The 27,556-nt window shown below is 42.0% G+C and overlaps 1 protein-coding gene across 1 annotated transcript; it reads right to left on the bottom strand.

Moving 5' to 3' along the window:
- Window positions 1-7,695: 7,695 nt before the first annotated feature.
- On the bottom strand, window positions 7,696-27,556 carry blmh (bleomycin hydrolase). Its single transcript, XM_072392902.1, has 12 exons — window positions 27,430-27,556; window positions 25,604-25,801; window positions 24,834-24,943; window positions 23,742-23,883; window positions 23,442-23,530; window positions 23,247-23,339; window positions 15,490-15,645; window positions 15,232-15,390; window positions 15,058-15,125; window positions 13,547-13,664; window positions 13,224-13,290; window positions 7,696-7,993 (listed from the first exon to the last, which is right to left on the bottom strand). The coding sequence occupies exons 1-12, from the start codon at window positions 27,437-27,439 to the stop codon at window positions 7,845-7,847; spliced, it is 1,359 nt and encodes a 452-aa protein (XP_072249003.1). The 5' UTR covers window positions 27,440-27,556; the 3' UTR covers window positions 7,696-7,844.

The raw sequence follows: 27,556 nt of genomic DNA, 5'->3' as shown, positions 1-27,556 counted from the left end.
TGCTGATGATCACTTAACCAAGTGTATTTGATAAGCAGCACCGAGCTGCTACATATCCTTTTTAATTCCTATGGAAGCAGAAAGGGAGGACTTAATAATGACACTGTTCTTCTGTGTCTGTACTAATCTAATCTTAAGACCAGGTAAGGACCACATGATTTGTTAACTGTGTGCTGATAGGTTAAATCTTTTAAGTGGACTTTTTCAAGCCTGTATCAATCTGGCCAGCCTATTGATCTTGTGTATTTGCTAAAAATCAAAGAGCATTACCCGAGCACTAAACATTTGAATGAGTTTCCACAAATAATGTCTTTTTGCAGAGATAAATGTAGAAGTTCACTTTCTCAACCCATTTCAGCGATTTTTATTTTTTTTCTTTCACAGAAGAGAACAATAGTTTCTGAACACACACACACAGATACGCACAGGTGCCAAGAAAAACAGACAGTGGCTTACTTGCATATATGGGGCTCTCAAACACTTTGAGGAATGCAAACAGTTCCTTCGTCGGTAACAGGTTGTTCTCGGTGACTGCACAAACACACAAAACAAAACCAACAGAATCCACTAAGAGCACTAATTTATGGTATCCATGTTTTCCAAAATCATGGGCTATATTTTTTCATCCCCACCCTTAAATCATGACATTCTGAGCTCTGGTTAATTGAAAAACAAACAGTGAAGGCAGACATGGGAGAGGAAAAGCGTTTAGTTGTTAGCTTAAAAGCCTACTTTGCCGCTACATCTGCACACACAACACTTAACCAGCCAGATGAACTTGGGAGTACTTTTCAAGGAAACTACTCCCAAGAGAAAGGAAAAACATTTTTGGTTTTTGTATGTTCTAGACTGAGAGGGCAGCCTGATAAGCAGATGTGAAAACACGTTTTTAGTGGCAAACGACGTTCACAGCATCCTGTTCTGAAGCAGAGATTAATCCGCAGACTGCGCAGTGGCATGAGAAGTTAGGAAATGTAGGAAACACTGGCATTGTTAGATTATGACCTCTGGCTTTTACAGGGACTGGGTAAGATCTTTCTCTGTACGCCATCATTTTTCATAATTAATTCCCCCACAGCATATTCTCTCATCTGTACCTCTAAGCTTCTCTCTGTTTCAGCTTACATGTGACGTAGCAATCCCAATCATTCAATAAAGCTACAAGTAGTAATCTCGGAGCTAACACAACACATTAACCAGAAAACATCAGGATTGAGCATAATGAAGACCTGCAAATCCACTGAACAATTTTCATAATCAGTTAGTCCTGTTCGGGTCTTTAGTGCCTCTTTTGTCATGTTCAAAAAAGCATAAAAACCAAAGAACAGTCTGAGTCTTTACTTACTTGTTAAAGAAGAATCTATGCATTCAAAAGCAGTGACTCTTGAACCTTTTGTCCGTCTTGGAAATGAATATCCTCAAATTAAAGTTCAACTTTCAGCTTGTATTATCATACAGCAGTAACTTTAAAATTGAGCCAGTGTACAAATATACACCAAAATCCAAAAGCCATAACATTATGACCACTGAAAGCTGAAGAGAAAACGTTGATCATCTGGTCAGAGTGGCTCCTCGCAGCAGGTCTGTCCTTCAGACTGACGTGATGGAAGCAGAAAAAAAAAAAAACAAGCATAATGATACGAGTGACTTTGACAATGGCTAAACTGTGATGGTAGATGATTGGGTCACAGCATCTCAACAGGGTCAACAGCAGCCAGGGAGCACAGATGCACGATGAAGGCTGTGAAGGCTGGCTTGTGATGACGACTGAGTGGAAGGGCAACTGCAGCTCAAATTGCTGAAAAAGTTAATGCTGGTTCCCACAAAAAGTTTTAAGAACACGAGAATCGCGGTTTTATCTGCATGAGACTGCACAACCACAGACAGGTCAGGCCATTCTAACTTCTGTCCACCCCTGAGATTAGCTGCAACAGGCGAAGGCATCAGAACTTGACCACAGAGCTACTGAACAGGGAGACCTGGTCTGACAATCAAATTCTCTTTTACATCATGTGGATGGCCAGGACTGTGTGTTTATCCTATTTGAGGAAGACATGGGACCAGGATAACCTGTGGATAGAGTGCAAGACAGAGGCACAGTGTTCATGTTTTGGACAATTTTCTGCTGGGAAAACTTGGGTTCTGACATTCATTTGAATGCTCTGACAAGTACCAACTTGTTGCTACGCATGTACATGCCGTCACGGACACCATTTCCTGATGGCAGTGGCCTCTCTCAGCAGGATGAGGTACCCTTTCACCCAGTCACAATGGTTTAAGAAACACAACTTGGCATTCAAGGTGTTGACTTGGCTTCCAAATTCTCCAGATCCTAATCCAACCGACTGTCTGTGAGATGTACCGGACAAAAGTCCAATCCATGCAGGCCCAATATTGCATCTTACTATACAACACATGAAGAAACGTTTTCAGTCTTTTTGTGAATCTAGATGTTAATTTTAACAACTCAAACGGAAAATCCGTTCTCCCACAGTCATTCAGGATATTTGTACATTGTACATGTGGGCGGCCCACAACGCCACACCTGTTCACAGACATTTTCAGTATGTTCTTAATGGTTAAGGAGTAGATTAAGTTTTTAATCCATTATGACCAAAAGCTTTATTTATAGGTTTTCTGAAAAATTCAAATGGCTCACTAAAACCATTTTATTTCTCAGCCCCTGAAAACAATGCAAAAATCAAATGGGAACCATTTGAGAAGTTACATTTCAGTTTTTATTGCAAAAGATTGGCTTCACCCTCATATAAAACTAAATTGAAAAAAAGAAATTACTTGTGTTTTTGACCATAACTCAAGACTCACATCAGGCTTGAAAGGTTAAAAAAAAGAAGCATCTCTCGGATCAGGTCTGAACGGGTTAAAATGAGAAAAGAGTTAAAGCAAACTGTAGTCACCTGGGTTTAATTCCAGCTGGGACCTTTTTATTGGAAGCAGTTTTTGGGCTGCCCAACTGCCACCGCTACCTGCCAAACCAAGACTTTGAGGCTTGAAATCCTTCTTACACCTTATTTGGTGACATAAGGTCTCGTCTGCGATTGATCTGCTTCCGATAACTACACGTGATGTGCAGCCTCTGAAACTGGGCCACTGGAATACACGGATTTTAAGACGTTACTGATCTGACTGGCAGGACGGCAGCTTCAGGAGAATTTATGAGTAATAAATACAGAAAGTATTGTTTGTTCTGTTTTTAAAGCAGGCGATGGAACATGAAATGGCTTTGATGCATCCACGAGCAGTGATGAAAATAACCCAGTACATTAAGCGGATGTTGTGTTGGCACTGAAAGGCATTTTGCTGCAAATCATAATGGTCTTCCAGCCACACTGTGGCTCTTCTCGGCAGAAAGACTCTACAAACAGTATTTTGAGGTAGAAAGATATTTTCCAGGCAGTTTGGAGACATAAACATTATAACCTCTTCAATCGTGAGAATAGATAATCAAGGTATGGGCTGTGTACATAATTCCTTAAAGTTCTAAGATAATTAAAAAAATTAAATAAAAAAGAGTTATGGGACTGTTGAAAATGTTCATTGGTGATGCATTTATAGTTATTTGTTGTGATTTTCAAGGTTTGAATGGCTGAAAACATAAATTTGATGCACAACCATAGCCGATGGTTAAAAAAGAAACAATCAGATTCAGTCGGTATGTTGACATTTGTGTGACCAGCTCGTTTACTGCATTACAAAAGGAGTGTAGCTGAAATGATCACAGGGTCACTCGTGAGAGAAATGTGTCGGTTATATCTGTGAAGCTAAGAGCTTTCTTGCCTATCAGAGGCAGATAACAATGATAATATAACCATGTTGAGCTATAGTCACCTCCTACAACAGGATACCGAGACCAACTTAATGAAAATAATATAATAATACAGTGTATTTAATAGCTTGATGCCCACAATTTGTCCGCTCGAGGAGCTGAGCTCTCATTCCGTGTCATGAAAACAACAATTAGATCAAGAACAGGGAATACAAAAGTTGCAAAAATCATAGTGCTTTGTCCTTTTTTCCTTTGACCGATTCAAAAGAACAAATCCAATCCAGCATCCGTACACATAAACAAGGTTGGATTTATGATATCAGAGGCCTCTCAAAAATGGAAGAATATAAAAAAATTTGACCTTTTATGACACTTTGTCTTAAACCTCTGCACTACAAACATAAAGCGCACATCTTACAGAGTGTGATACAAAAGACACGCAATTAAATAATCAAATCTGAATTTATATCTAATAACTGATTGTAATGAATGATGATAAACCTGCTGATAATCAGTCCAGCCAGTGTGGCAGTGAGGTCTTACCTTGATATTTTTAGCAGAGCAGTCGGCATTGTCCTCGGAGTGTCTGGTCATCCACAGCCCAAAAACGCCGCCTATCAGTGCTGACTAAACCCAATCACACAAATCCCACATGCCTGGGCTTACAGCAGGCCATATTCTGCTCTGCCTGGCTTAAGACACAAACACACACACACCCAAGCATATATGCACCCACTCACACACACTCGCTGAGCTTTATAACAGGAGCCTTGTCCCCAATTAAAGAATCTTTGATGTATGTTTACAAAGGGGCCAAACGGAGGTAGGTAATGCAAAATGTATGAATTAATTACATAAAGCTGCAAAATGTAGTTCAACAAGAATAAAGTTTACAGATAAGAGTTTCAGAGGGAGATTATTTAACTCCCAGGCTGCCTTTGTCCTGGTCTAACTAACCCATTTACAGCCACCTGCAACCGACTGTGCCAAATGGCACCGTGCCAGGAGCTGTAGTACAGTCAGCCTACTGAGTTTTCAATGTGTGTGTGTGAATGAAAAGTAGGGAGTGGGTGGGGGGGAATGTAAGAATTACAAAAAAGGCACCATCCTGGGCAGAAACAAAAAAACGCAGTCATGTTGATGTTAAAATCACTGTGTCCTGCTTTGTCCCTCTCTCACACACACACGGAGCATCCAATCTCCTCAGCCTGCGCTCAAGTGTGGAACGTCATTCCAATCAGCATCAGCTGAACACTAGGTTAATCCTCACTGGAACACACACAAACCGCACACACACTCACGTATACACAAACAACTGAGAATGGAGAGAAAAGAGGAAAAATGGAAGGCAATTATGAGACCGGTTGTGTGATGACTGGTTTTGTATGGTTCAATGATGGGCTAATTCTTCCTGTCAGACACAAATAGCCGGTACATGGAAACTATCATAAGACCCATTTGTGACGTCAGAACGTGGTAAGCCTGGGTGGACGGGTTCATAGGTTCACAGTCCTACTTTGTTCAGCGTCTCATACCTGAAAACATGTCAACAATAAGCCTTTCCAGGCTGCGTTTCAGAGACGCAACACTGAGTAATGCTGTTTGGGGTTTTAAAACTGCAAGCCCACACACACACACGGCATAGAAAGTACACTTCTGGAATGCTAAGTGCACTCAGATATTAATTTAAGCAAAGCAAAGATGGGTAAATAGGTAATACGATTAATAATACAAATGATTCTGACTTTAAATTGTCATTTATCAACAATTTAAGGGGGCCAATTATACTTTAAATAGGCTAGGAGAAAACAAAAAACTCCTTACAGACGGAAATGCTTGTCAAACAGAAAGATCTTTTAGGTCTGCTTGTTTACCTTCTAAGAAACGTAAGTAACACTTTTTCGTTTTCTAAACGCACAAGGACACATGAAAAAATAAATAAAGAAATGAAGTAATTAAAAAATACAAGAAACCAATCATACATGAAAATCTTAACCCAACAAATTGACTTATTATTTCTATTTATCTAATTTACATAATTTAAAATTATTACTAATAGTTTATCATGGAAAAGAAAGGCAAACCCATTTCAAAAGGGCCTTCTTACCAGTTTCAGTCATGTTTCTCATGTGTATTCGTCACTTGCCCTCAAGACTTTTGAACGCCTCCATGTCTGCAGCTAAAGGAATACACAGGTAAAGTTGTTACACACCTGTAACACATTAACAGATAAATAAATGATTTCCTGGGTGCGCTGAACTCTGGGCCCTTGTTTTTCTTTTCTCTCGTGAAGTGAATAGTACGATAAGTCAGTTCAAAGCACCTCAAAAATTTAACTAATTTACCTCCCAACTTATTTCACATTACCGAAATTCAGGAACTTTTTATTCTACACACGCTCAAGAAAGAAAAAAAAATCTGTAAACAAAAAAGTAAAAAACTAAACAATGTCTCATTTCTGTATTTTAAGCCAGATTGGGTTCACCGCATATCCTGCCATTAGCTAGCTGGTAGCGCAAATGAGCTAATAAAAGCTATAAAACTGAACCTGTTATGCTCAACTCTGACAGCATACTGATGGAAACGTTGTGTTTTGAAGAAAGCCCCACGAACCTGTCTTCAGGAATTAGTTGAACACAGTATCTTATCACTAATGCTTTTCTAAACAAATGTCATAAAGTCTCTTTTTTATCAAGTTAGCCCACTTATCTGTTGAATCTTGAGTGTTGGAGCCGATTGGCTACTTTAGCTGATTGGCTATTTTGTGTCGGCCGTTAAAAATTCAAATTTACCACGAAAAGGTTTTTAGATTGTTTTTTTAATGGTTTTTAGAAAAGTGGTCCCTTTGTGCTGAATGCTTGAAAATGGCGTTTCTTGTTAATAATAACAACAGTAATAATAGTAAAATGCTTAGTTCTTTCAAACCAACAAACCACTTTAATAAAAATGTCCACATGTACTGTACATCCAAACTATCACTGGCTGCTCACAGCAGTCATATTTTAATTCTGTTCTAATTTTTTTTTCCCTGTTTTTCTGTTTATCCAGCAATCTTGACATGTGCATAAACACACATGTGCTCGTTCTATTTTATATAAACCATTGAAAACAAGAGAGAAAAACTTGATGGAAGTTGGACAGAATCGAACCTATAAAGGAGAAGGTGAGCTGTAGAAATAGACAAGTGAAATGCCAGGCACTAGAGAGGCCAGAAGGTGAAAGCATACGGTGAAAAATGCATGTTTTTTCTCATTTCAAGGAGCACTCTAAAGCTAATTTGTCTCCAGCAGGGACAATGCTGAGATATCTCTGAAACTGCAGTGAAAGACGGCTTCATTAGCAAACCAAACCAAACACTCACATGTCACAGTAAAGACGGCCTTGACCATCGCCTCACATCCACTTTACGCCTGTGTATGAGGCTGATGAGGCATTTTTTGACTGCAGCAGATGAGCAGCAATAACTCAGTGAAAGACCAACTGCTGGGAGGTCAGAAGTCCCCATTACTCTGACAGGAGTGTTTTAAAGCAGGAAGAGTACAAATGTCTGAGGAATGATTGCGGAGTAAGAAGCAGCTGAACCTTCACTTGAAACAGCAACATAGCTGTTGTGTTTGGAAGAGTGTGACCCTTTTTGTGCTTTTAGCACTTCTAGATACCCAACTGAGGGGCAAATAGAGGACACAAGATGAAATATATCACACACACACACACACACAGACACCTCATTTGTGCTCTTGCTCCTCAATGCCACTGTTCTGGTTTCTATTGTGTTCTTGCAGGGAGAGGAAGCTATGAAAAGATAGTATGTTCCTGGAAGTTCTTTTCCGTTTCTGAGAAGATTAAATCACTTGTACAATGCTCATGCATACGTTTCTAGAAAAAAAACAACAACACAGGCAGTCCAGTAAAAAAAGAAAAAAATCTTTATTATTTTCCTAGAACAGGCTGTTTTGGAAGGAGATGTTGGGGGAAACATTGGAAAGATAAAAGCAGCCGAAGAATAGGGCGGAGTCGATTAGACCAGAGGCTCAGGCTAAAGCCTTGCTTTCTGGGTTTATGCCAATGCTCCCATTGGATCCCAGGCAGGAAGTATGACGGGCTCTTGTTGCATCACTTCAAGGACATCAGGAGTAAGGAACTTCTTGTCTACCACCACCTCATACACGTACTCTGAGAACCAGTCGTCTGTCATGATGAGGTAACCTACAGAGACAGACAAAAAAAACCTTCAGTTCGAGATGATTTTATCCAGGGACTGGATAGTGTAGTGGTAAGATTGCCACCATTCATGTGGGTGACCTGGGTTCAAATCCCCTGCATGAAAGGTACTACTACCTCCAGTAGGGGTCCTTGGGCAAGGCTCCCTTACCCTATCTGCCTACCTGTAAGTCGCTTTGGATAAAAGTGTCTGCTAAATGCATAAACATATTGCAGTCTCCAGTGATAGCAGTGCTCTCTCCACATATATACACATCTCCCATTTTATTATCCATATACATTTCCCACTTTCCTGACAATATATAAAGAAATCATGGTGTGGCTCAAGACTTGCACAGTGCAGTAGGTGCGAGACAATAGCCTGTAATCATGTCTCTTTGAAGCCAAACACATGACTTTGAAATCTAACTGAATATGGTCACTGGTTGCGTTATGATCTTTTCATTCAGCATTTAGGATTTTTTTGCCCATCACCTCTTTGCCCATCACCTTTTGTCAGGGCACAGCTCAGTTAGAATGCATCTATTATGGGAACCTTATGCAACACTCAACATAGTCCCATGCACAGATTTTTATTTTTTTATTTTTTTTTTCCACACAACAGAGCGGTCCAACCTTTTAAGCAGCTTTGTTAAAAAAGTAAGACTAAAGGCAAGAGTTCAAAATCAATTTGTCACTTGTCATGGCATTAAACTGATTTATGGTTTCTCCTCTTTCACTACAAGGGGAGGAGTAAAGAGGGAGAACAATTCAGCAGAACTGAATCTGTCAAAGCAAATGTTTTAATTGCTCTTAACTGCACTTTATCACTAAACTCTATTGTTTCAACGAGCAGAAGGATGGGAGATTGGCAGATCAGCAGGACCCCCGCCCCTCAGGGTTGACAGCGAGCACGTAATACTTCTTATATCAGCCTGTCTGGTTCTCCTTTTCTCCTTTTGTAGTTATACAAGGGCAAAGTGTCCAAATCTGGAGTGGTTATGAAAGTTTACTGTGAAATTAAACTGACTTAAATCTACCTAAAATCTACCTTAAATCTACCTTACACATACAGGAAGCTGAACCTGAATTGGAAGCCAGACCTTAGACTGAATTCTAGTTACTTCACTCTCCTGCTTCCCAATACTGCACCACCTCTTTCTCCAGCTCTTCATTTGTACTCAAAGTTGAAAACACTCACTGTCAACTTGACTTATCAAGGACGTCAGGGTAACCACAAAAACGCTCCACAACTCAAAACATTGTATCAGGATGGCGTGTGTGTTGTGTATCCATGTTCGTCCAAGTACGCACATCTACGATGGCACGGTGCCCGGTTCTCACTGCGGGCTGATGTGAGCTTCCTGGAACCCACATGTTGGGTGGCACGGTGCATGTGTGTTATTGTTGGGTGTTATTTGTTTTTAGGGAAAGACTGACTGTCCTGTCTCAGACCAGATGGATGTAGAGTAGGCTAAAGGAGTGTGAAGCAGCCATCTTGCATTACAGTTTAAGAAGCAGTTCACAACAGAGGATTTTTCAGATGCATTCTGGGAAAATGATTTCAGCAAAAAACACAAACACACATGTTTTAGGGTGGCAGTCACTGCATCAGCCCGTCACTCAAAGAGACCCCACACTAAACAAAGCAAATTTAACATTTCAGCCGTGTGAAAGTCCACCGAAGACGTCACAAACAGGAAAAATAAAGGTTCTGGTAACAAGCTGTGAACCTAATCATTTTTACTCTACATGGAGAGCTAAAGTAAAAGACTCACTTCAGAGAGCCAGCCTCAAGTGGCCAGCGTTGGCTTCATCCATCAGCACAGAAGATTGTACTCCAAAAACAAGATTAACGGCTTAGAGATATTCGCTGAGCCAAAAATTCCAAGTTTTCAGAATCAGGAGGGTGGCTTTTATTTCTTTAAATCAAAAACATTTATTTCATTTCGACTTGGACAGAGTTTTAAATAATTTCCACCTTGCCACAGGACAGTGTCAGAGCTCAATGCACTTCCCAGGAAATGAAAAGCTAAGGAGCTTTGTGCAGCTAGAAAACTGCAGGCCCAGTAATTTGCAAAACTAACAACTTTCTGATTACAGTCATGTCTCATCACAGTATCCTTCACACCTGTCCATCTGTACAACCTGCTCTTTTTTTTCTTTCAATTTAAATCAAGTGTTCGCGGTTGATCCTTTTTGTGCAGAAGAAGCGACTACTGACAGATAAAATCCCCCTTTTTATGGGCAAATTAACATTTTTGACAAGGTAATTAAGAAACAAAGAACCTGAAGGTAACTCACAGGGCAAATGAGGACAGCTTTAAGACTGCCACATGAAATAAATAATACAAATATTGATAATCTCATTACAACGCGATTTGCTGGAAAACGTTCCATTATGCCATTCAAGAGGATGCTCCGCTGAAGTGCATCACCGACCTAAACATCGTTACAGACCAAATGCGTATTCTCTCCCAGACTCTGGAGACTGTGAAACCATCAAATCCCAGACCAATAGAGCATCTGTGGGATGCACTGGAAAAAGCCCAAACCACAGAGCCTCCACCCCACTACTTGCTAGAGCCAAAAGATCTGTTGCCAACACCACGGGACATCCCCAAAGGTTGTGCGACCACGTCCCAAAGGGTCAGAGCTGCTTTGGTGGAAGGGGAGCCACAATATTAAGCAGGTGGTTCTAATCTCCCTGTGCTGAGGCTGATCTACTGGGCCTGAATTGGGCCAGATATCATTTAGACTTCCCTGAAAAGGGGTTTGGGTAGGGATGTGTGGGTCACACAGGATGTTAGGGGGACTCAGCCTCAGCCAAATGTACTTTCAAAAATCAGAAAATAAATCCATCACATGTTGCCAAGGATGTGTCTAAAACGGTGTGAGTTGTGGAGTGAGCAGAGCCATAACAGCAACTGTGAGGGCTTAAAGCTGGAGAAAACAGAAAGTTAAACCTCTCATGAGAGACCTCTTCAGGGTTAGGAGGAAAATCAAGAGGCCAATAGAGAGGCATTAGGTCTTTTGAAACCTCATAAATATACTCCACTTTCCCCCTCTCTGCTCCTTCTTTCTGTGATTAACAGTCAGTTTTTTTTTCCATTCTTTGCCACTCTTTTCCAAAACCAACCTCAAAATCTACATATTTTTGTTTTTTTCTTTACTTCTGATTCTATCTGGACAAGAAGTACATTTCTTTTTCATCTCCATCCTCAGTCCTGTTTCATCTCTCTGAACTCCCCCGGCCCCTTGTCAAACAAACAAAGACCCTGGATTCCCAAGAGAGCTCAACTCCTCAAACTTTTGTTCTCTAAAACTTTATTAATTTGGCTGCGGACGGGCTGGGGTCCCTGGCCGTCTCCCATCTGCTGGTGTTTATGGAATAAGATATGCATGAAACGCATTTCATTTGACTGTGGGGTTTTCACATGTTTTCACAACAGTTACTAAGGTTCGTGAGCTGGAGAAAATATTGCGAGTTTGTGTGCCTCTGTGTGTCCATCCGCCGCTGTATGTGTGTGTTTCCCGCCGATCCGTGACGGACTTGAAATACTCTCCAATAATTTGCAGTGGAATGTCGAGATCAGAGGTGGGGATGAGAAGCGGGCAGGGTCAGAGGAAGATGAGGCACAATGATGAAAGGATAGAAGGAATAACACAATCCCCATTCCAAAAAAAATTGGGACACTGTGTGACATGTAAATAAAAAACAGAATCAGCAGTGATTTATAAATCCCATAAACCATTATCTTAGTCACGATAGAGTCCACGGGCTTTGATAAAACCAATCAAAGCGGCATTTTGACCTTTTCCTTAAACTTCAAAACCACCTGTGACTAAACGCTGTTGCGCAATCCAACATTCCTTAACAAGAGAAAATAATGAATGAACGACACATTTCAGATCGAGAGTGAATCATTTCAGATTACAAACGAGGGCTTTTGAATAGAGTTCTTGCAGCTGCTTGCAGGGGCAAATCTGTACTTTATTTGCGTGTGTGTTAACACTTGGCCATAAATTTGCAGCAAAAAGCAACAAAAGTCTTGACATTAATGAGGAAGGGGCCCAAATGGAGGCTATTACACAAAAGAGCAATTGCTTGCAGAAAGTTAGGAGACAGAAGTCTATAGTAGTAATCCATCTTTTGAATAAAGCGTGTGATCTCTGTCTACGTCTCTCCGGTCTTAAGGATTAGCTCATTCAATAACTATGTTATGCAACAAATCCCAGAGGTATCGAGTTAAAAGAAGACAAAACAAACAAATCTAAAAAAGAAAAAAGAAAAAAAGAAAAACGACCCAATAACATCAGCTGTGCCAAAGCGTCTTTATGAAACAAGACACAGCCAATTAGAAATTAATAAAGCAGCAACACGGGGGGAGAGGGTGGGGGCTAGAACTAAAATATCAAGACATATCCAGGTAAAAAAAAAGAAAAAGGGGGATGCCGAGCAAGGAAGAACAATTTGGTATTTTAAGAATAAAAGAAATGATGAGATTTAAGTGAGACATTTTCCAAAATATTAAGGAGATTTTTCTACTTTCAAAGGAAGCACGTCAGCTTCAGCTTTCTCAGCTGGATCGACCTCATCACAAAACGGAGACCACAGGTATGTCACAGGTACACGTTAGTGAGGAGGTGCAACAATGACCTACGATCTGTCATACTGTGCCCCGCTGGACCACAGGTCCTACAGAAATCTTTGCATTCTTTCATCGTTTTGATGCTCCTGATGAAAAAAAATAAATGAACATCCGAATGACTCGGTGGTTTTCCTCAGAGCAGGCCCAATTCTGAGGTTTCTTCCAAGTCTAAATGCTTCCGGTGTCCCAATTAATAAAATTCCCATCTGTAAATGTGACTGCAAAACAGAACTTGAGCAGGTAATCCATTGAAGATGTAATACAAGTGTCTGGGGTGTGATGGGGGGGTGTGGTTCCCTTTGCAAAAAGACGAATTTCTTTTTTCTTATCGGTTTGATCGTCATTTCTTAAGGTGGCTCAGCCATAACAGAAACCTCTCTGTCTAATCCTGTTCTTAACTGAGTACAGACAAACAGGAGGATTAGGATTCATCACCAGGCCCGAGGGCTTTGTTCCAAAATATGTAAATGATTTCAAGATCACTTCAAGGTGAAAGCAAGAGTTCTCGAGGTCATCGTCCAAAAATCAGTGTCATATTAAAGTAATCACGGTAGGTCCTCTGTGGGGAGAGAGTGTTGTTTTACCTTTGTTTCCGCGGTCGTCGCCCCAGGAGTTTTCCACCCTCCACTTTTCAAAGCCTTCTTTCCCATCCTGAGAGACGGCAACAGACAGACGAGGGGGAGATAACAGTAAGAATCAGAGACGAGAGGAAAGAAAGTGTCCTGACAGCTGGGGTTACTTACAAGGGAGGAAATTGACAGAATTATGAAAAACTGCAGCAGATTAGAGTAGTGTAAACACACAGCAAAACCCTGGGAAACTCTGACTGTGTGTATTCTTGGTGGTCACTTGGTGCTGTGTGTGCAAGTTTGTCACATTCCTGCAGTGTCAGTTTGTGAGAGCGCACCTTGTCTGTCACAGCAGTGAGGATCATAGCGTGGGTCATGAGAGAGTCGCCATATATCAGCCTCTCTGCTTTTGAGAGGTTCTTCACCGAAACTCCAAACACGAGCTCGTGGTTGAACCTGCACACACACAAGTAACCAGAGGAAAGTTACACAGTGATCAAAGTTTAAACTCTTTATTTCACCTTTGTATGACTGCCAAGAGAAAGCTTTTTTGATACTTCCACGTGTAACTGAATTACATTCCAGTCATCCATTTTTGTTTGGCCCGGGGAAGAGATGTGTTGACAACAAGCCAAAAGCACAACCTTCATATATCTGGGATGTTACATGAGCTCGAAGACAGGTCACCACCTTTCATCTCTATCTTGAGCACAACTGTGGAAATTAAGCTACATTAACCGGCAGCCTCATTCCAATTATGATCTGCTGGCGCAAAAACAGGTCTGTCTGAAAGATGAGCTTCAGCAGACATTCGGCACCATGCGGCTCGGTTCAGTGGGCAAATTTAAGGCTGGCGCCAGCAACACAGACACGGCTACTCCGGCACCTGAAGAACAGACACAATGCTTGCTGCCTTTGTGGAGAGACTAGGTTTCCATTGTTGTTTTTCATTCACTTTCAGAATATGTGATGTAATAGGAGTGAATGAAAATGGCAAAAACTAAAAAAAAAAAAAGAAACTTGTATTGACATAAAAAAAAAAAGAAATAAAAAAAAAAAAGGCTTAAACGCTCAGTTTATGGGCAACCTGAGGTGCACAGCCTGTTCCAAAGAAGACTAACTGAACATTAGAGGGAATGGAAACAACTTTGCAAATTGTCAAAAACCAATAAAATGATGCCACTCACCAGCTGTTACCAGAAAGCAATAAACTAACCTTACCTTCTCAGATATGATGTAATAACCCAGATATTCCCAGGTATGAAAGTAATCCCTGAAGAGGAGCCCTCACCATTTTTTCTCTTGCGGATGTCCCCCGCAGTTGCTGTTTTTTCCCCTTCAAGGTTTGTTTCTGACTACTACCTCTACTAAATTACAACCACTTGCAGTGCAGCCAGTACTGTCACCCTCTGCTGAAACTATGCGTCGTTGTTTATCGGCTTCAAACAAGTCAATGTAAACATTGGACTTTTTTTTTTTTTTTTTTTTTTTTGCAGCTTTTCAAAAGATCCCTCAGGAGTTACCGGTACTTTGTTCTTAAATAGAAATCCAGCCACTGACACCTTATAAAGACAAGAGATGTGATTTAAAGGAGGGGTCAGCTTCGACAGCAACACTGATCTTGTACTGAGAGAGTCACAATTTTTCAAAGCCATTTTATAACAAAAGCCCGTATGTGTGTAAAAATGCATTTCTTCCAGTTCCTTTCTGGTGCAAGTGACGGAAATTTTTATCTAAAGCCACAACAAGGCCTGGTCAGCCTTTCAGAGTTTCATAAAACTAAATAGTCTTCCCAAATGGTGTTTTCAATCAACTCATTTTGTGCTTGATATCCCTAACTTATACTCACACATTCATGTCATTAATGCCCAGCTTGCCGTGGAAATGCTTCCCGACGTCACAGCCAAACCACACAGCCTAAAAGAGGTGGAAAAACAAACCACAGTTATGATTTTTCAAAGTTCAAAGATGCAAAGTTCAAGCATGTGTGTGTCTCCAGTCATGGCCGTTTGCTCCCACCCACCTCTCCCTCCTTAATAGAGTCAGCTGCTGCCTTCTTGAGCAGCTGGATGGGCTGGTTGTTGTACAGAGTGCTGTGGCCTTCAACCATGTTCCCCAAGAACTCGACACTGTACAGCTTCCCGTAAGGGTTTTGTGGTCGAGGGTCATTTACAAGGCAGATCTGAAGACGGGGAAATCACAGCACAAGCTCAGAGACTGAATAGCTACTTTAGCGAGTCTCTAACGGAGGTTAATGCAGTTCATCTGTGGTGTTACATACTTTGTCCTGAATGTTGTATAGGGGTTTTACATGTTCCTTGTAGAACTCTTGTGGGGTGAGAGGTCCCATGCGATGGAAGTTCTTATCCTTGTCCCTGTACTCCCAACAGATGGTCTCAGAAGGACTGCCTAGACAAACACTGGCCACTCGGAACACCTGCAAAGGTTACAGACGGGCTGAAAATCAATTCTTGTACCAAACTGAAGTACATGACAGCAAGTACATCATACTGATTGACTTCAAGGAATTAAACTGAGCATTAATATTTGTGTTTTTTTGGCTACATTCTCTTATTCTCAATGTGCGCTCATTGAACTCTTCGACCTCGGCATACATCCCAGAACACACTCACCAATCAGCACTCGAATCTTTCAATTTTCCACGTATTTCCTCCTTTACAGTTCATCCCTCCCGTCTCTTCGAACCACACACTTACACCCGTTCCCCCTCCACCATGTGTGTCTTCCTGCAGTGCAGAAGTTCAGACCGAGTTCCTGTGGGCTAAATCGGGTTGTTTGGACTGGGCTGTCTGTCAATCTGGCCCTTCTAACTTCCAATACAGTTATCTCTGGAATTTCCCCCCTTTTGCTTTTCATTGCTCCCATCCTCCGCTTTCCTCTCCCGGGACTCGGCACATGCTTTTCCTATCAAATACAATTAAAACGGGACTAAGGGATTAAGATGCAGAGCAGACCGGTGTTGGTGGTAGAAAAAAAGGAGAGCAAATACGTAGCGATGCATTGATTTGCCAAAAAGCAGATGTGCAGTGAGTCTCCAGCACAGTTTGCACTACAGTGAGCGTTTCTCCAATTGTGTGGACCAATGGCAATACACACTTTAAATGTTTCAAATCTGAATGTGAGAAAGGACGGATTTCCATTTGACGCAGAATTTTTATTGACCAATCTAGAAACTTTAATCTTCGTACAAATTAAATTTAGAGCTGAAAAGGAAGTATTTTTTGGCCAGAACTGGATGATTTTAGTTTCCCCGCTCTTACTTTACACAAATTGAACGCCTCCTTCATAATGAAGAGAGTCCTCTTTTTTGTAAAGTGGACTCCAACACAACACAAGAGCCCAGTAACTCTCACAAAAATGCGTAAATTCAGGCCTGGCTAACTAAAACAAACAACCGCTTTCTTCGTTACAGCAATGCGTAAAGTCACAAAAAAAGAACAGACACAAACAAAAATACGCACACGCTCTGAGTCAACATGAACTACTTTGTTCCCAGTGCAGCTACTTTGTTTAGACTGCCATACGGGCAAGACAGCACACCGAGGTGTCCATCCCCTTGTCTGTCCCATGACCGCCGGCCTTTTCTATGCATTCCTTTTTTTTCTCCCCTCTTTTTGTGCGCCTCACTTCCATCAGTGCTCGGCTCTTCCTGGTAACCTTCTTTCGGATGCCCCAACACATATTAGCATTAAAAATATTAGCTCATCTTTAACTGGATGGCAGCAACACGTCTCGAAAGTTGGGACAAGGACAACTAATCTTGCGCAAAACTGTTAAGACTAATGACCAATGATAGAATATTCCAAGGATTCAGAAAGTCTGGAGACATCTCTATCTGAAAAATGTGATTGCCGGGATCTTCAGTCTCTAAGGAGTCACTGCATTAAACGCAAGCATGATTACGTCCCAGAAGCCACTGCATGGGCTCAGGAGCACTTCCAGAACTCATTCAGCACAATAACATGAACCTCAAGAGCTGCTATTTTTCATTAAATAGCTAAATGTCAGACTTTAATGTTTTGGAGGTTCCATTGTGAGTGAAACACTGGTGTATGAGATTTATAGAACACTGCTATTTTTTTTTTTTCCTGGCGTTGTAGGAAGTGAAAAGTTTCCACGCCTTTGTACAAACGCTGAACTGCTCTAACTGCACGGTACTGTGGCTAATGTTCGATGGCATCTGCTCTCCAGCGTTCATTTGTTTTTACATTACCCAAACAAACACTTCACCTGAGTGAGACTAACGCATACACAGAGCGCAAAAAGTCAGAGGCAACGTATGACATCATTTATAGATAGTCACACCAACAACAAAAGAAAAACACATGGGGGATAAAAGTGGCTCACTATGTCCTGAATGCAAGTTTTGTTCTTTTTAGAGACGGATGAGACTAAACGCAAGTTTAAACCAGCTTCTAGGTTGAAATGATTACAACAATAATAACTAAACTCCTGAACCTTTATAGAAACAAGAGAAGTCTTAAGTCTTGCTTATGTGTGTAATGCACAATTTAAATATAGTGGCCAACACACACAAGTCATCCAACTTCCAGTGCCTCTCACCCAGCTGAATGCCAAACTGAGGTTAAACATGCCCCTCGTTTGGACCCTGAAGTCAATTTAGAACTATTGTCTAGAAGCTGGACTTGTGAGTGTAAGCAAATGACACCATGCAAACAGTTTGGATAAAAATGAGCGAGGTTTTGATTAAACTTCCATGTTTTGTAAACGTTCCACACATGTGGTCATTGTTGAATCCCAACAACTGTGCAGAGAAATGCAAGAAATGTGAGAGGAAAACTCAGAACTGACCATTTCTGCAGCTCCAAACACCCACCTTGAACAGCAACTCGTCGGCCCGCTGCACCGAGCCTCAGCTCCTCTGTGAGGTGAGGGCAGCCGTACAAATTAGACCCATCTTCAGAATCACTCTGCGTGTTCAAAGCCAAAACTAGAGTTTTTCTGATTCCATGACGCAATAGAGCATTGAAAGGCCACAGCCGTGGCGTGAGGGATACCATCTGTGTATTTTTCACGTGTGCTGAGGACTGCATACATGTACGGTTTCCAGTGATCGCATTTTTTTTTCTCCCCCGTGTGCCGACTACTTGTCTGTACAAGCGAGTGAAGGGGAGCACCGAAACACATCCAACGGAGCATGAAAGAGAAAGACGGGCTTTGAAATGGAAACTAATCTGCTGTGCTTCATCAGTCGCACACACAGCTCACCTTCCGTTTAAAAAGACAAGCGGTCGTGATGCACTGCAGTGGTTCGGCCCCTCGGACTGCAGGTGCCGGTAAAAGCAGACATGATTATTTTGTCAAGACTCTTAGATAAATGTTATGCTCCTTATTTGAGGGAACGTGCCTGTCCAGTGTTAACAGAGAAAAAAAAATTGAATAAAAAATAGGTTCTTGACACGCAAATCTGCTCATGTAAATCAAACGTACAGTAAGTGGAAGCAGAGATGTTGACCCCAGTTGCCTGTCATGGGGAGTCAGGCTGGAATGATGAAGACCAGGGCACAATCACAGCCGCCACATTGGGAGGTTGGACAGCATCACCTTGACGCACGCTGAAGTAGGACTGACACGGCTCTTTGATCCCGAGGAGCACGCATGTGAACATGCAAAGGAAACACCAGTTTCCCTCCTGCAGGAGCCTTAGAAAGACGATGAATGTAAGCGTACAAATAACCAGGATGCAGACAATTTGGACTTGGGGACATGTATTTCACGGCCGATAAAAACCACCCGTTTGTTTGTAAACTTCAGCAACAAACTGTTTACAGCCCCGTTCTGCCAAAAAAGAAAGAAAACAGGAGAGAAAAACGCAAGACTTCACTTTCTGCGAGACGTGATGGCCACTAGATGCTGGCATCAGTAACTGGCTTGAAAAGCTCTAATAAGATGTCAGTTGTGTAAGTTGTAGTTTGCAGAGATAAAATGGAAATGTACAAGTCAAACGTCAGAATGGGACAGTTTGTCACGATGTTTAGGACCACACAGCTTACAGTCAGCGAACCAAAATCATCCAGCAACAGCTGATATAACCGCAGGGTCGGGCGATCGCTGTGGGAAACCCTTGCCGAGCACTTCTAAACTGCCACTTCAGTCTTTACTCTGCAAAAAAAAGGACTTTAAAAAAAAAAAAAAACTTTCTGTCCCAACTTTTTTTGGAATGTTTTGCAGGCCTAAAATGCAAAAAGGATTTAAAGTTTTATACAATATGTAAACGATTTCAGTGAAGTTGACAAGACGAAACAGAAACACACGCTGGGTTCATAATGTCTGCAATGAAATCAAAGTTAGAGTAAATGGAAGAATCACTGGATTTCCTTTTTACTTGTGTTTCTGTACTTTTTCAGATTTGGGGCTGTAATTAACTTTAAAACATGTGAGCCAAGTAAGTGGATTAAGTTTGAAGTGGATTTAAACATGCAGTGGCATTACTGACAACTTCCGTTTCATTTGATGACAACACAGAGGAGTCGAAAAAACACAAATCCATTAAAAGATTGAACTTTTCCTTCTGCTGCTGGTGTCCGAATCTGAATGATGGAAGATGTACTAGTCACAAAACTCTCAAACAATCTGGCTCGCTTCGGGGGCGACCGATCTTTTTTGGCAAGAGAAAATCCTCAATCGCCATCAGCCGTGAGAGGGACGTCTTTCACAAAACAAACCAATTCCAGGTGGACAAACACGCCAACAACCCTGCGCCGCCCACCCCAACGCTGCCGTACAGCACAGCACGGCGCAAGCAGTCTGCAGCAGTGAACAACGTATGCCTCTGAGTGTGTGTGCGTGTCTGTGGGGGGGTGATGACCGGGCATCCACAAAGATGCAGTGAAATACAAGCAAATGTTTAAACAAGCAACTAGTCAGCAACACAAAAGCAGCTGATAACAAAGGCAGCTTAACCAGACCCATGTGCTGTGTGCAACTGTGTCAATGGGAGACTGATTGACTGGCCCCTCATGCGCACACACACACACACACACACACACACACACACACACACACACACACACGAAGTGTCAATTAAGCTTCACTCCTACACTGTAGAAACTGTCCAGTCTACAAAAACACAAACACTGTAGGCCACGACGACCTCACTCAGCGTATAAATGCGCACGTGTTGCACTCGCCGTGCGTGGTTGTGTTTACACACAAACACATGCGCAAGTTGTATTTTCGCGTTGGAGGCGAACACGTCACAGCCGTGCAGCATCGTATCTTAAACCTTTTTCCGTAAACAAGATCGCTATCGTCGAGTTTCAAACAGTCACTTCAGAGATGACGTGTGGGCAGCTAACGCACAAAGATCAGCAAGCTTTGGGCTTGGCACGCCAGGGTGTAACAACTGTCCATTTAAAAAAGAAAGAAATCTGATAATGAGAGGGAAAAAAAACATAAAATAAAAGGGGAGCTGCAGAAAGCTGAAAAATAGAAAATGTGATCATTGACTTGCAGGCAAAGGCAGGTTGTGGGAAGTTCCAGACAGCAAACAAATGTTTTTTTTGTTGTTTTTTTTCTGCTGCAAAGCACACGATGGTTCACCCTCTCCGATAGTTACCGACGTGTCTCTGAGAGTGTTGCCAGTGCATATAGCAAAACTGTAACATTAACCGTTTATGGTGTTGGTGCAAAATGACAAAACTATTTGAATAAAGGCCGTCTACGTTTTTAATGACAAAAGAGCTCAAAACAAAATAAAGAAAAAGATTTCCCTAATCGCTTCAGTTATTCTACAATATGGGACCAACCCTACTTTAACATTTAGTCATGAAAGCATTCACTCCAACACTGGAAACATGCGGGTTCATTTTGGGCAGCATGTCTGGATAGATATTGCTCTTCTCAGTTATATATTATTTCATAGCTCCCTCTTCTGGTTAAAACAGAACAATGTCAAAATTGCGATTCAGCATTTCAGCAGCTTCTAAAAAGCAGCGTCACCATTGCACGTTATCCCGAAACTAGAGGGTTTTAGCTCAGAGTTTGAGTTTTTTTCCATTCCCTTACATACATTTCAATGAGATGAGGAGACAGAAGTGTCTGAAGTGAGGTAAACACAGGGCGTATCATTCCTCGCATCTCTCTCACGTTCTCTTAGAGGAGCCAAGATGTGATTAAGAGAAATAAGAATGTAAAATGCACTATATGGTGTGCCGGTGACCGGATAAGTGGGCGATCCAAATCCATCAATGGCAACACCGTTACCGACAATGAACCTACATGAATAGCATTTATTCAGTTATTTATAAATTCATTCATTTACTACACACAAGTGCAGTTCAAACTACCGTATTTTGCGCACTATAAGGCTCACCCTGAATTATGGAATTATTTCTGTCCTTAACCCATACATAAGGCGCTCCTAATCATAAGGCGTACGTATTACCTAATGTTCTCTGATTGGTTTATCGCTGCCAGCACACGTAGTGCATGTATTACATCCCTGTGTCAGCGGGAAATGGTCCGACGGTCAAGGACAACATCGGTCGTTTTTACACTTATAAACTTATAAACTGCACATTGGTCTGCATCACCCATCTCAGACTGAAGAACAGGCACTCACTGGGACATGGGCAAAAGCATGAATGATGACACGATTCAATCGCTAAGTACCAGCTCGATACAATCTTCACCCCATTCAGAGTGAATGGCCGGGATCCGCCTGACCCTGGCGGGTCCCTGGCGATTCACAACGAACGCAAAGGAGCGACGGAAGTGGCCAGTTGCCATTCATTTCCAATGTACGAGAGCGAAGAGGCGTGGCAAAAGTGAACGTGGCGGTGAGCGGCGCGAAGGGAGAGCGGTGAGTGATGCGGAGGGGGCTTAATGCCCCGATGAATGCTCGGCACTCCCCGCGGTAAATTCAAAATGGCGGTATCTGTGACAGATTTTAGAATCAGCGCACGGCCATTTTTTGTGAAAATCTAAGGCTTTTAGGTGCGCCTTATGGTGCGGAAAATACGATACATTAAAAAAGCAACACAGAAGAGAGCATTTGTGCTTTTTTTCTTCTTCTTTTCATTGAAAACAAAAAAGCATCACTGGTAGTCAGTAAGAAGAGCAAAACAACACCCTCTCCAAAGGCACTACAATACAACCTTGTGTTTTGGGGCGATGCTACCTCTGCAAAATATCTACAGCTACGCAGTTTGAATGGGGGGGCGGTTAACAAATGCAGCCTACCTTACCTTTCTCAATATGAAATGCCAGTGCTTTTGTCATTTCCTTCCACTGGTGCCCTTGTCATGTTGGGACACACTGGAAAATGAGGCAGGTGAAGAAACACGCATTGTTCCCATTCTACTGCCTGCTTTTGTTTATGTTGCTGCGACAGGTCGGCCACGCTGCCACATTCAGCTCCAACAGATCCGCAGCCTGTTCCACATCAGACTAAATCATTTCCATCCGAGTAATGTCCCGAAATCTGTTTTCCAAATCTTGATTTATTCATTTCCTTATCGTGGCTGTGTGCAGCCCTAACGTGTCTATATGCAAAGCTGAGTGAGTTTTCCCAGTTTATCCCCAGGAGGAGGGATTGAATTTGTCTGACACCACAATGCTGTGAACCGTGCGAGTAGCTGTTCAAGACATTCCGACGCCTTTACTTTCTCTGCGGGAGATCATCTTCCATGTACATATAGTCTAATCTAGAGGAAAAACCTGAGAAAAAATTTAAATATACCTTTCAGAGGTTTCATTCTCACATGCGGACATCTCCAAGAAAGGCAGATCCTTTTTATTTCAACAATTCTGGATGGGTCACAAGCTCAGAAACCACTGAGTAAAAGGCCTGAGAAGTGATCTGACGGGACCCCTCCTCTCAGCGGGCACTGCAGTCGTTTTAGAGGAACCACATTTATTGTGCACCCCCCCCCCTCCATGAACCATAAATCTCATTCCCGAGTTCATCAGAAAGTTTGAAATTACACGAGAATGTTCTGGCAATAATGACCCACATGAGCAGAAGAAAGACAGGATGTTTTCTTTCATACTCGCCTCCTCTATCATGCCGTCAATAGCGTCAGACAGATCGGCCTTCGTAGCGTCGCTGGCCACCATGTTCCTCAGTCTTAGGCAGTATTCCCTCAGCTGAAACCAACCGAGACAAAAAAAAACCAAAAACATAAATTAGTGCTGAAAGACTCAAGTGAGCTGGATTGATTGAGAACTTAGAGAAAAGTGTAAACGTACCTTATGATTGAGGATGTCATTCATTCTGCGTGACGCCTCTGAGCTGTGTGACTCAGGGAAACATTTCTTTGGAATCACGCCATACTTTTCTAAAGTGGAGACAGTATAAAATGGTTTCTCTCACTCTATTTTTCCCCCTCCCAATCCTGACAGACAGCTAAAACTAAACTAACCACAGTTCAGTTCCATCAGTCTAAAAATCAAACAAAGCCATTTTAAAGCCAAACGACTACAGAGCTTATTCAGTCATTAAACATTAACCCTGTGCTGCTGCGGTCATGCGTTATGATAAGAACTCACCAATGAGATTGACCAGCATGTCCCACTGTCCTCCATCATTGGTTGGATTGGAGAGGAGGAACTGGACCAGGCGGCCATCCACTGGCTCCTTCCTCTGTGCCGTCTCCACACAGGCGTGGAGGAAGTAGTAGCAACGCTCGATCTGTAGACAAAACAAACAAAACACAATGGGCATGGTCGGTAACCCGAGAAAGTGAATCACCAAATAACGTAATCTAACATGGAAAGCAGATTTAGAGATAGAATTCAGTTACTAAAATGAGGAACAGACAGTCTGAGAGTCTGAATTAGAGGATATAAAGTACCAGTCAGCAGTTGGGGCACAGCTACCTATTAATTTCGAATGAGTAGGTGTGTCCTAATGTTTTATCCAGCACTTTATACCTTTTTATTCATTTACTAAAACAAGGGGGATGACTCCTTTGCCCACTGTCAGAAGGAGCATGCTTACTATTCAGACAATGCTGCGCACCACCACAACAGCCATCTCACCTCAAACCTGAAATACTTCACGAGGCTCACGAGGCTCCTTTTGACTCAAGACTTTATTCAATACTTGGACAGATAGAGACTTTCAATTCTATACCAGTGATGTTGCGTAAAAACAGATTTGCTAAAAAGAAACAGTATTCTAAGACCTCCTGATTCATGTTTTCATCTTCAAACTATTATGCTCTGTGGGAGTCTGTATGCCTGCAGGCCTCAGAGAAAACGCATTTCCATTGTGGGACCCCATGTGTCTAAACATTTGGGAGAAACAAAAAGAACCAGAGCGTGAAAAAGGGATGAAAACGTTCCACGAGGCGTCACTGTGACGTCAGTCCTAGAAGAGCTCTGACCCCAACACACAAAGGGGGGGGGGTGGTTAGGTGGACAATGACTGTATAGTACTAGGGTGCTGCATAATAACACTGCACCAACGTGCAGGCTTCCACTCTCATCCACACACGCACACGTGCGCATTGGTGCAGAATAACAAAAACATCCATTCACCACAATGCCACAAAACTCACACCTACAAAAAGAAAGCGGCAACAATGGGCAGGAGTCCCACAATGATTAACACGGCTTCAGTTACACTTTATCTGTTACCTTGTCCCAGAAAAAGAGATACGACTGACTAAACTCAAACTCCTCTACGTTGAACTTCTTCATGAAGGGAAGTCGCATGACGTTGAGGCACGAGAAGATCCAACACCTCCCTATTAATGGGTAAAAAAAAACAAAAACAAGACAGATATATTAGAATATGAATGTTAATAAGGACTTGGCAACAGCTGCACCGCTTTAAACATCCAAAAGCAGTTCAAAACCTGAAAGGCTGGAATCACTTGTTTTTGCCTGGCAAGGTTTTTGGTGTATTGAAACGGATCTCGTAGTTTAATAATAACCCAGAGGTGGCGAACAAAGGCATGTGAATATCCTGCAAAGCTTGGCGACACTTTTAAGTTGTAGGCGTTGGCCACCTGAAAGAGTTTTACGTCTCCGTGGAGAAACAATAGCCATCTGTGCGGGGTGATAGATGCATTTTTGAGTTTAAATACTATATTCTACTTTGAAATGTGGGCTGTACTCGAGATGCGTCCGTTTATTGGTTGTGGGGTTCATTTTGTTCATTTTTTCCCTACTTGGGACGACCGAGTTGTGTTTGAGACAAGTCTAACTTCCATACCTCATACAATATCCACAAACATATCATTCCAGCTACACCACTCATCACTGCTGCGAGGCCATGAATATATATAGCATATATTTTTCTGTGAGAAGAGTCAAACATCTGTGTGTGTCGGTCCAGGAGCTCACATCTCCACCGATAGATTGTTTTCTGACCATCAATGAGGCTGCACAACATGATGTCCTACCTGAGTTTTTCTGGTTGGTGACGGGCTTGCCCTCTGTGGGGATAGTGTGCTGGAAGGTGTGCACAGTATCTTGGACAGTCTGCCGGTGCAGACAAACCTCCAGCGGGTCGATGCAGGTTGACACATTCTGGGCCAACAGGTAACGTGGCTCAGCCTTCAGCCGCTTAATGAAGGTGGATACCTTCTCCTTACTTAAACCTTTAGAAGAAAAAAAAACAAAAAACAACAACCATGAAGCAAAAGGAGGTAGACAGAAGGTTGAAGGGAAGAATAAAAAAAAAGAAAAAACAGGGGGATCCACAGTGAAAGGATTAAATTGAAATTTTGGATATCTATTACACAGTATAATGCATAGTAATGGCTCAGAAGAGGAGTTTTCTACATTCACAATTCCGATGACGCATGTGTGCACTTCAGATGAACAAACTTCCCATTTGGGAACTGACTTCCGAGCACTCGTGCGCTCCAATGTCACAATAATAACCGGAAAATGCCAGATCAATAATCATAAACCAACAGCGCCATCCTTTTATCAAATACTTCAGCAGTCTGATGCTTCCATTTGTCCATGCTGTAAACAGAGATTACAGTGGGGAGAAACGTATCAAAGTTAATTAAACCAATTAAAGCCGGAGCCCTGCTAAAAAATTATAAATAAAAAGAAGAACGTAATGTGGAAAATGGAGGGGCAGCGGTAGCAAACAAGGACAAAAACCAAGAATGCTTTCCAGCATTAGTATCAGTGGCTCCGACTGAGCTGAGGGCAGATCAGAGCTTGCTGGTCTCGCTCATCTGGCTCCATCCGTGAGAGGAACACACTGGAAAGCTTGTCTGGTTCTGCTGGAGGGGGTAAGGAGGTGCGCACACACACACTTTGACAGAATCAAACCAGCCTGTGTGGTTTGTAATTTTGTCAAATAATAGTGCAGAGCAATTAAATATTGAGAAGGACATTGCCTAGTCATGCATAGTGCCTAGAGTTTGAAGTTCACACATCAGTGATTATGCAACTGGGTTTTTATACATTAGCCAAGCATCATGTTCAAAGGGCTGGACCACAGTTTGAATAGTCTAAAACTGAAGATATGCTATATGAAATGAAATCAAAATAGACACGTGTTATAACGTCATTGTAAAACTGTGCATAATAATTGTCACTCCTTAATAAGACACTCCTTATTCTCATATCCAAATAAGACTTTGGATAAAAGAAGTCTGAGTACGTTTGGTAAAACAAATAAACAAATAAGAAAACACTTCTCAGATACGAGTCCAAGGCTTGCTTTTAGACAGGAAGTGAGTTATAAAACCTTAAAGGGGAGGGGGGGGACTCAGCTGAGTTCAGTGGCGGTCGTCTAAATTAAACAACTGTTTAAACCTGTTAAAGAAGACTTAGGTGAGACAGATTAAACTGTTTCCTTGTCAAGTAAAGACAAGGGGATTCTTTACACAAAGCCCATTCAAATGAACCAAAGGCACTTAAAAAAAAAAAAAAAGAGTTTAAAAAGTCAGTTTTGAACCAGCTGGCTCCGCAGGTGAACATTTCCAGTTCCCGTAGCCAACGGTGTTTAAAGGGCAAGTTAAAATGTATTAGCTTTCTTAAACGTAGCTACCAGCCTGACAATTTGTCAGCACGAGCTGTCAACCAAGCTGAGAAAACGACGATGAAGTCAAGCTAGCTAATTGGCATGCTAACGCAATGAATGCTAACTTAGCACGTTAGCTCGCTCAGCTGTTATCCTTCAGCTGCTAAAAGACGCACTGCACCGCCGGTGTGCGACTCGAACCACTGCGATTGAAACAGGAGAGAGTGACACTCCACCTACCACTTTCCATGTTCCCGGGGAGGTTGAAGAGCGTTGACTGTTGTCCTGAAAATCACCGGCTCTTTGTTTATCTCATTCACCAACAGTCAGTCAGTGTGATCATAGGGTGCGCTTGTTTAGGGGCTCT

This window comes from Leuresthes tenuis, unplaced genomic scaffold (assembly GCF_036924035.1).
Source record: "Leuresthes tenuis unplaced genomic scaffold, fLeuTen1.0.hap1 SCAF_9, whole genome shotgun sequence".
NCBI lineage: Eukaryota > Metazoa > Chordata > Actinopteri > Atheriniformes > Atherinopsidae > Leuresthes > Leuresthes tenuis.
This window is presented reverse-complemented; position numbering and strand designations above follow the sequence as displayed.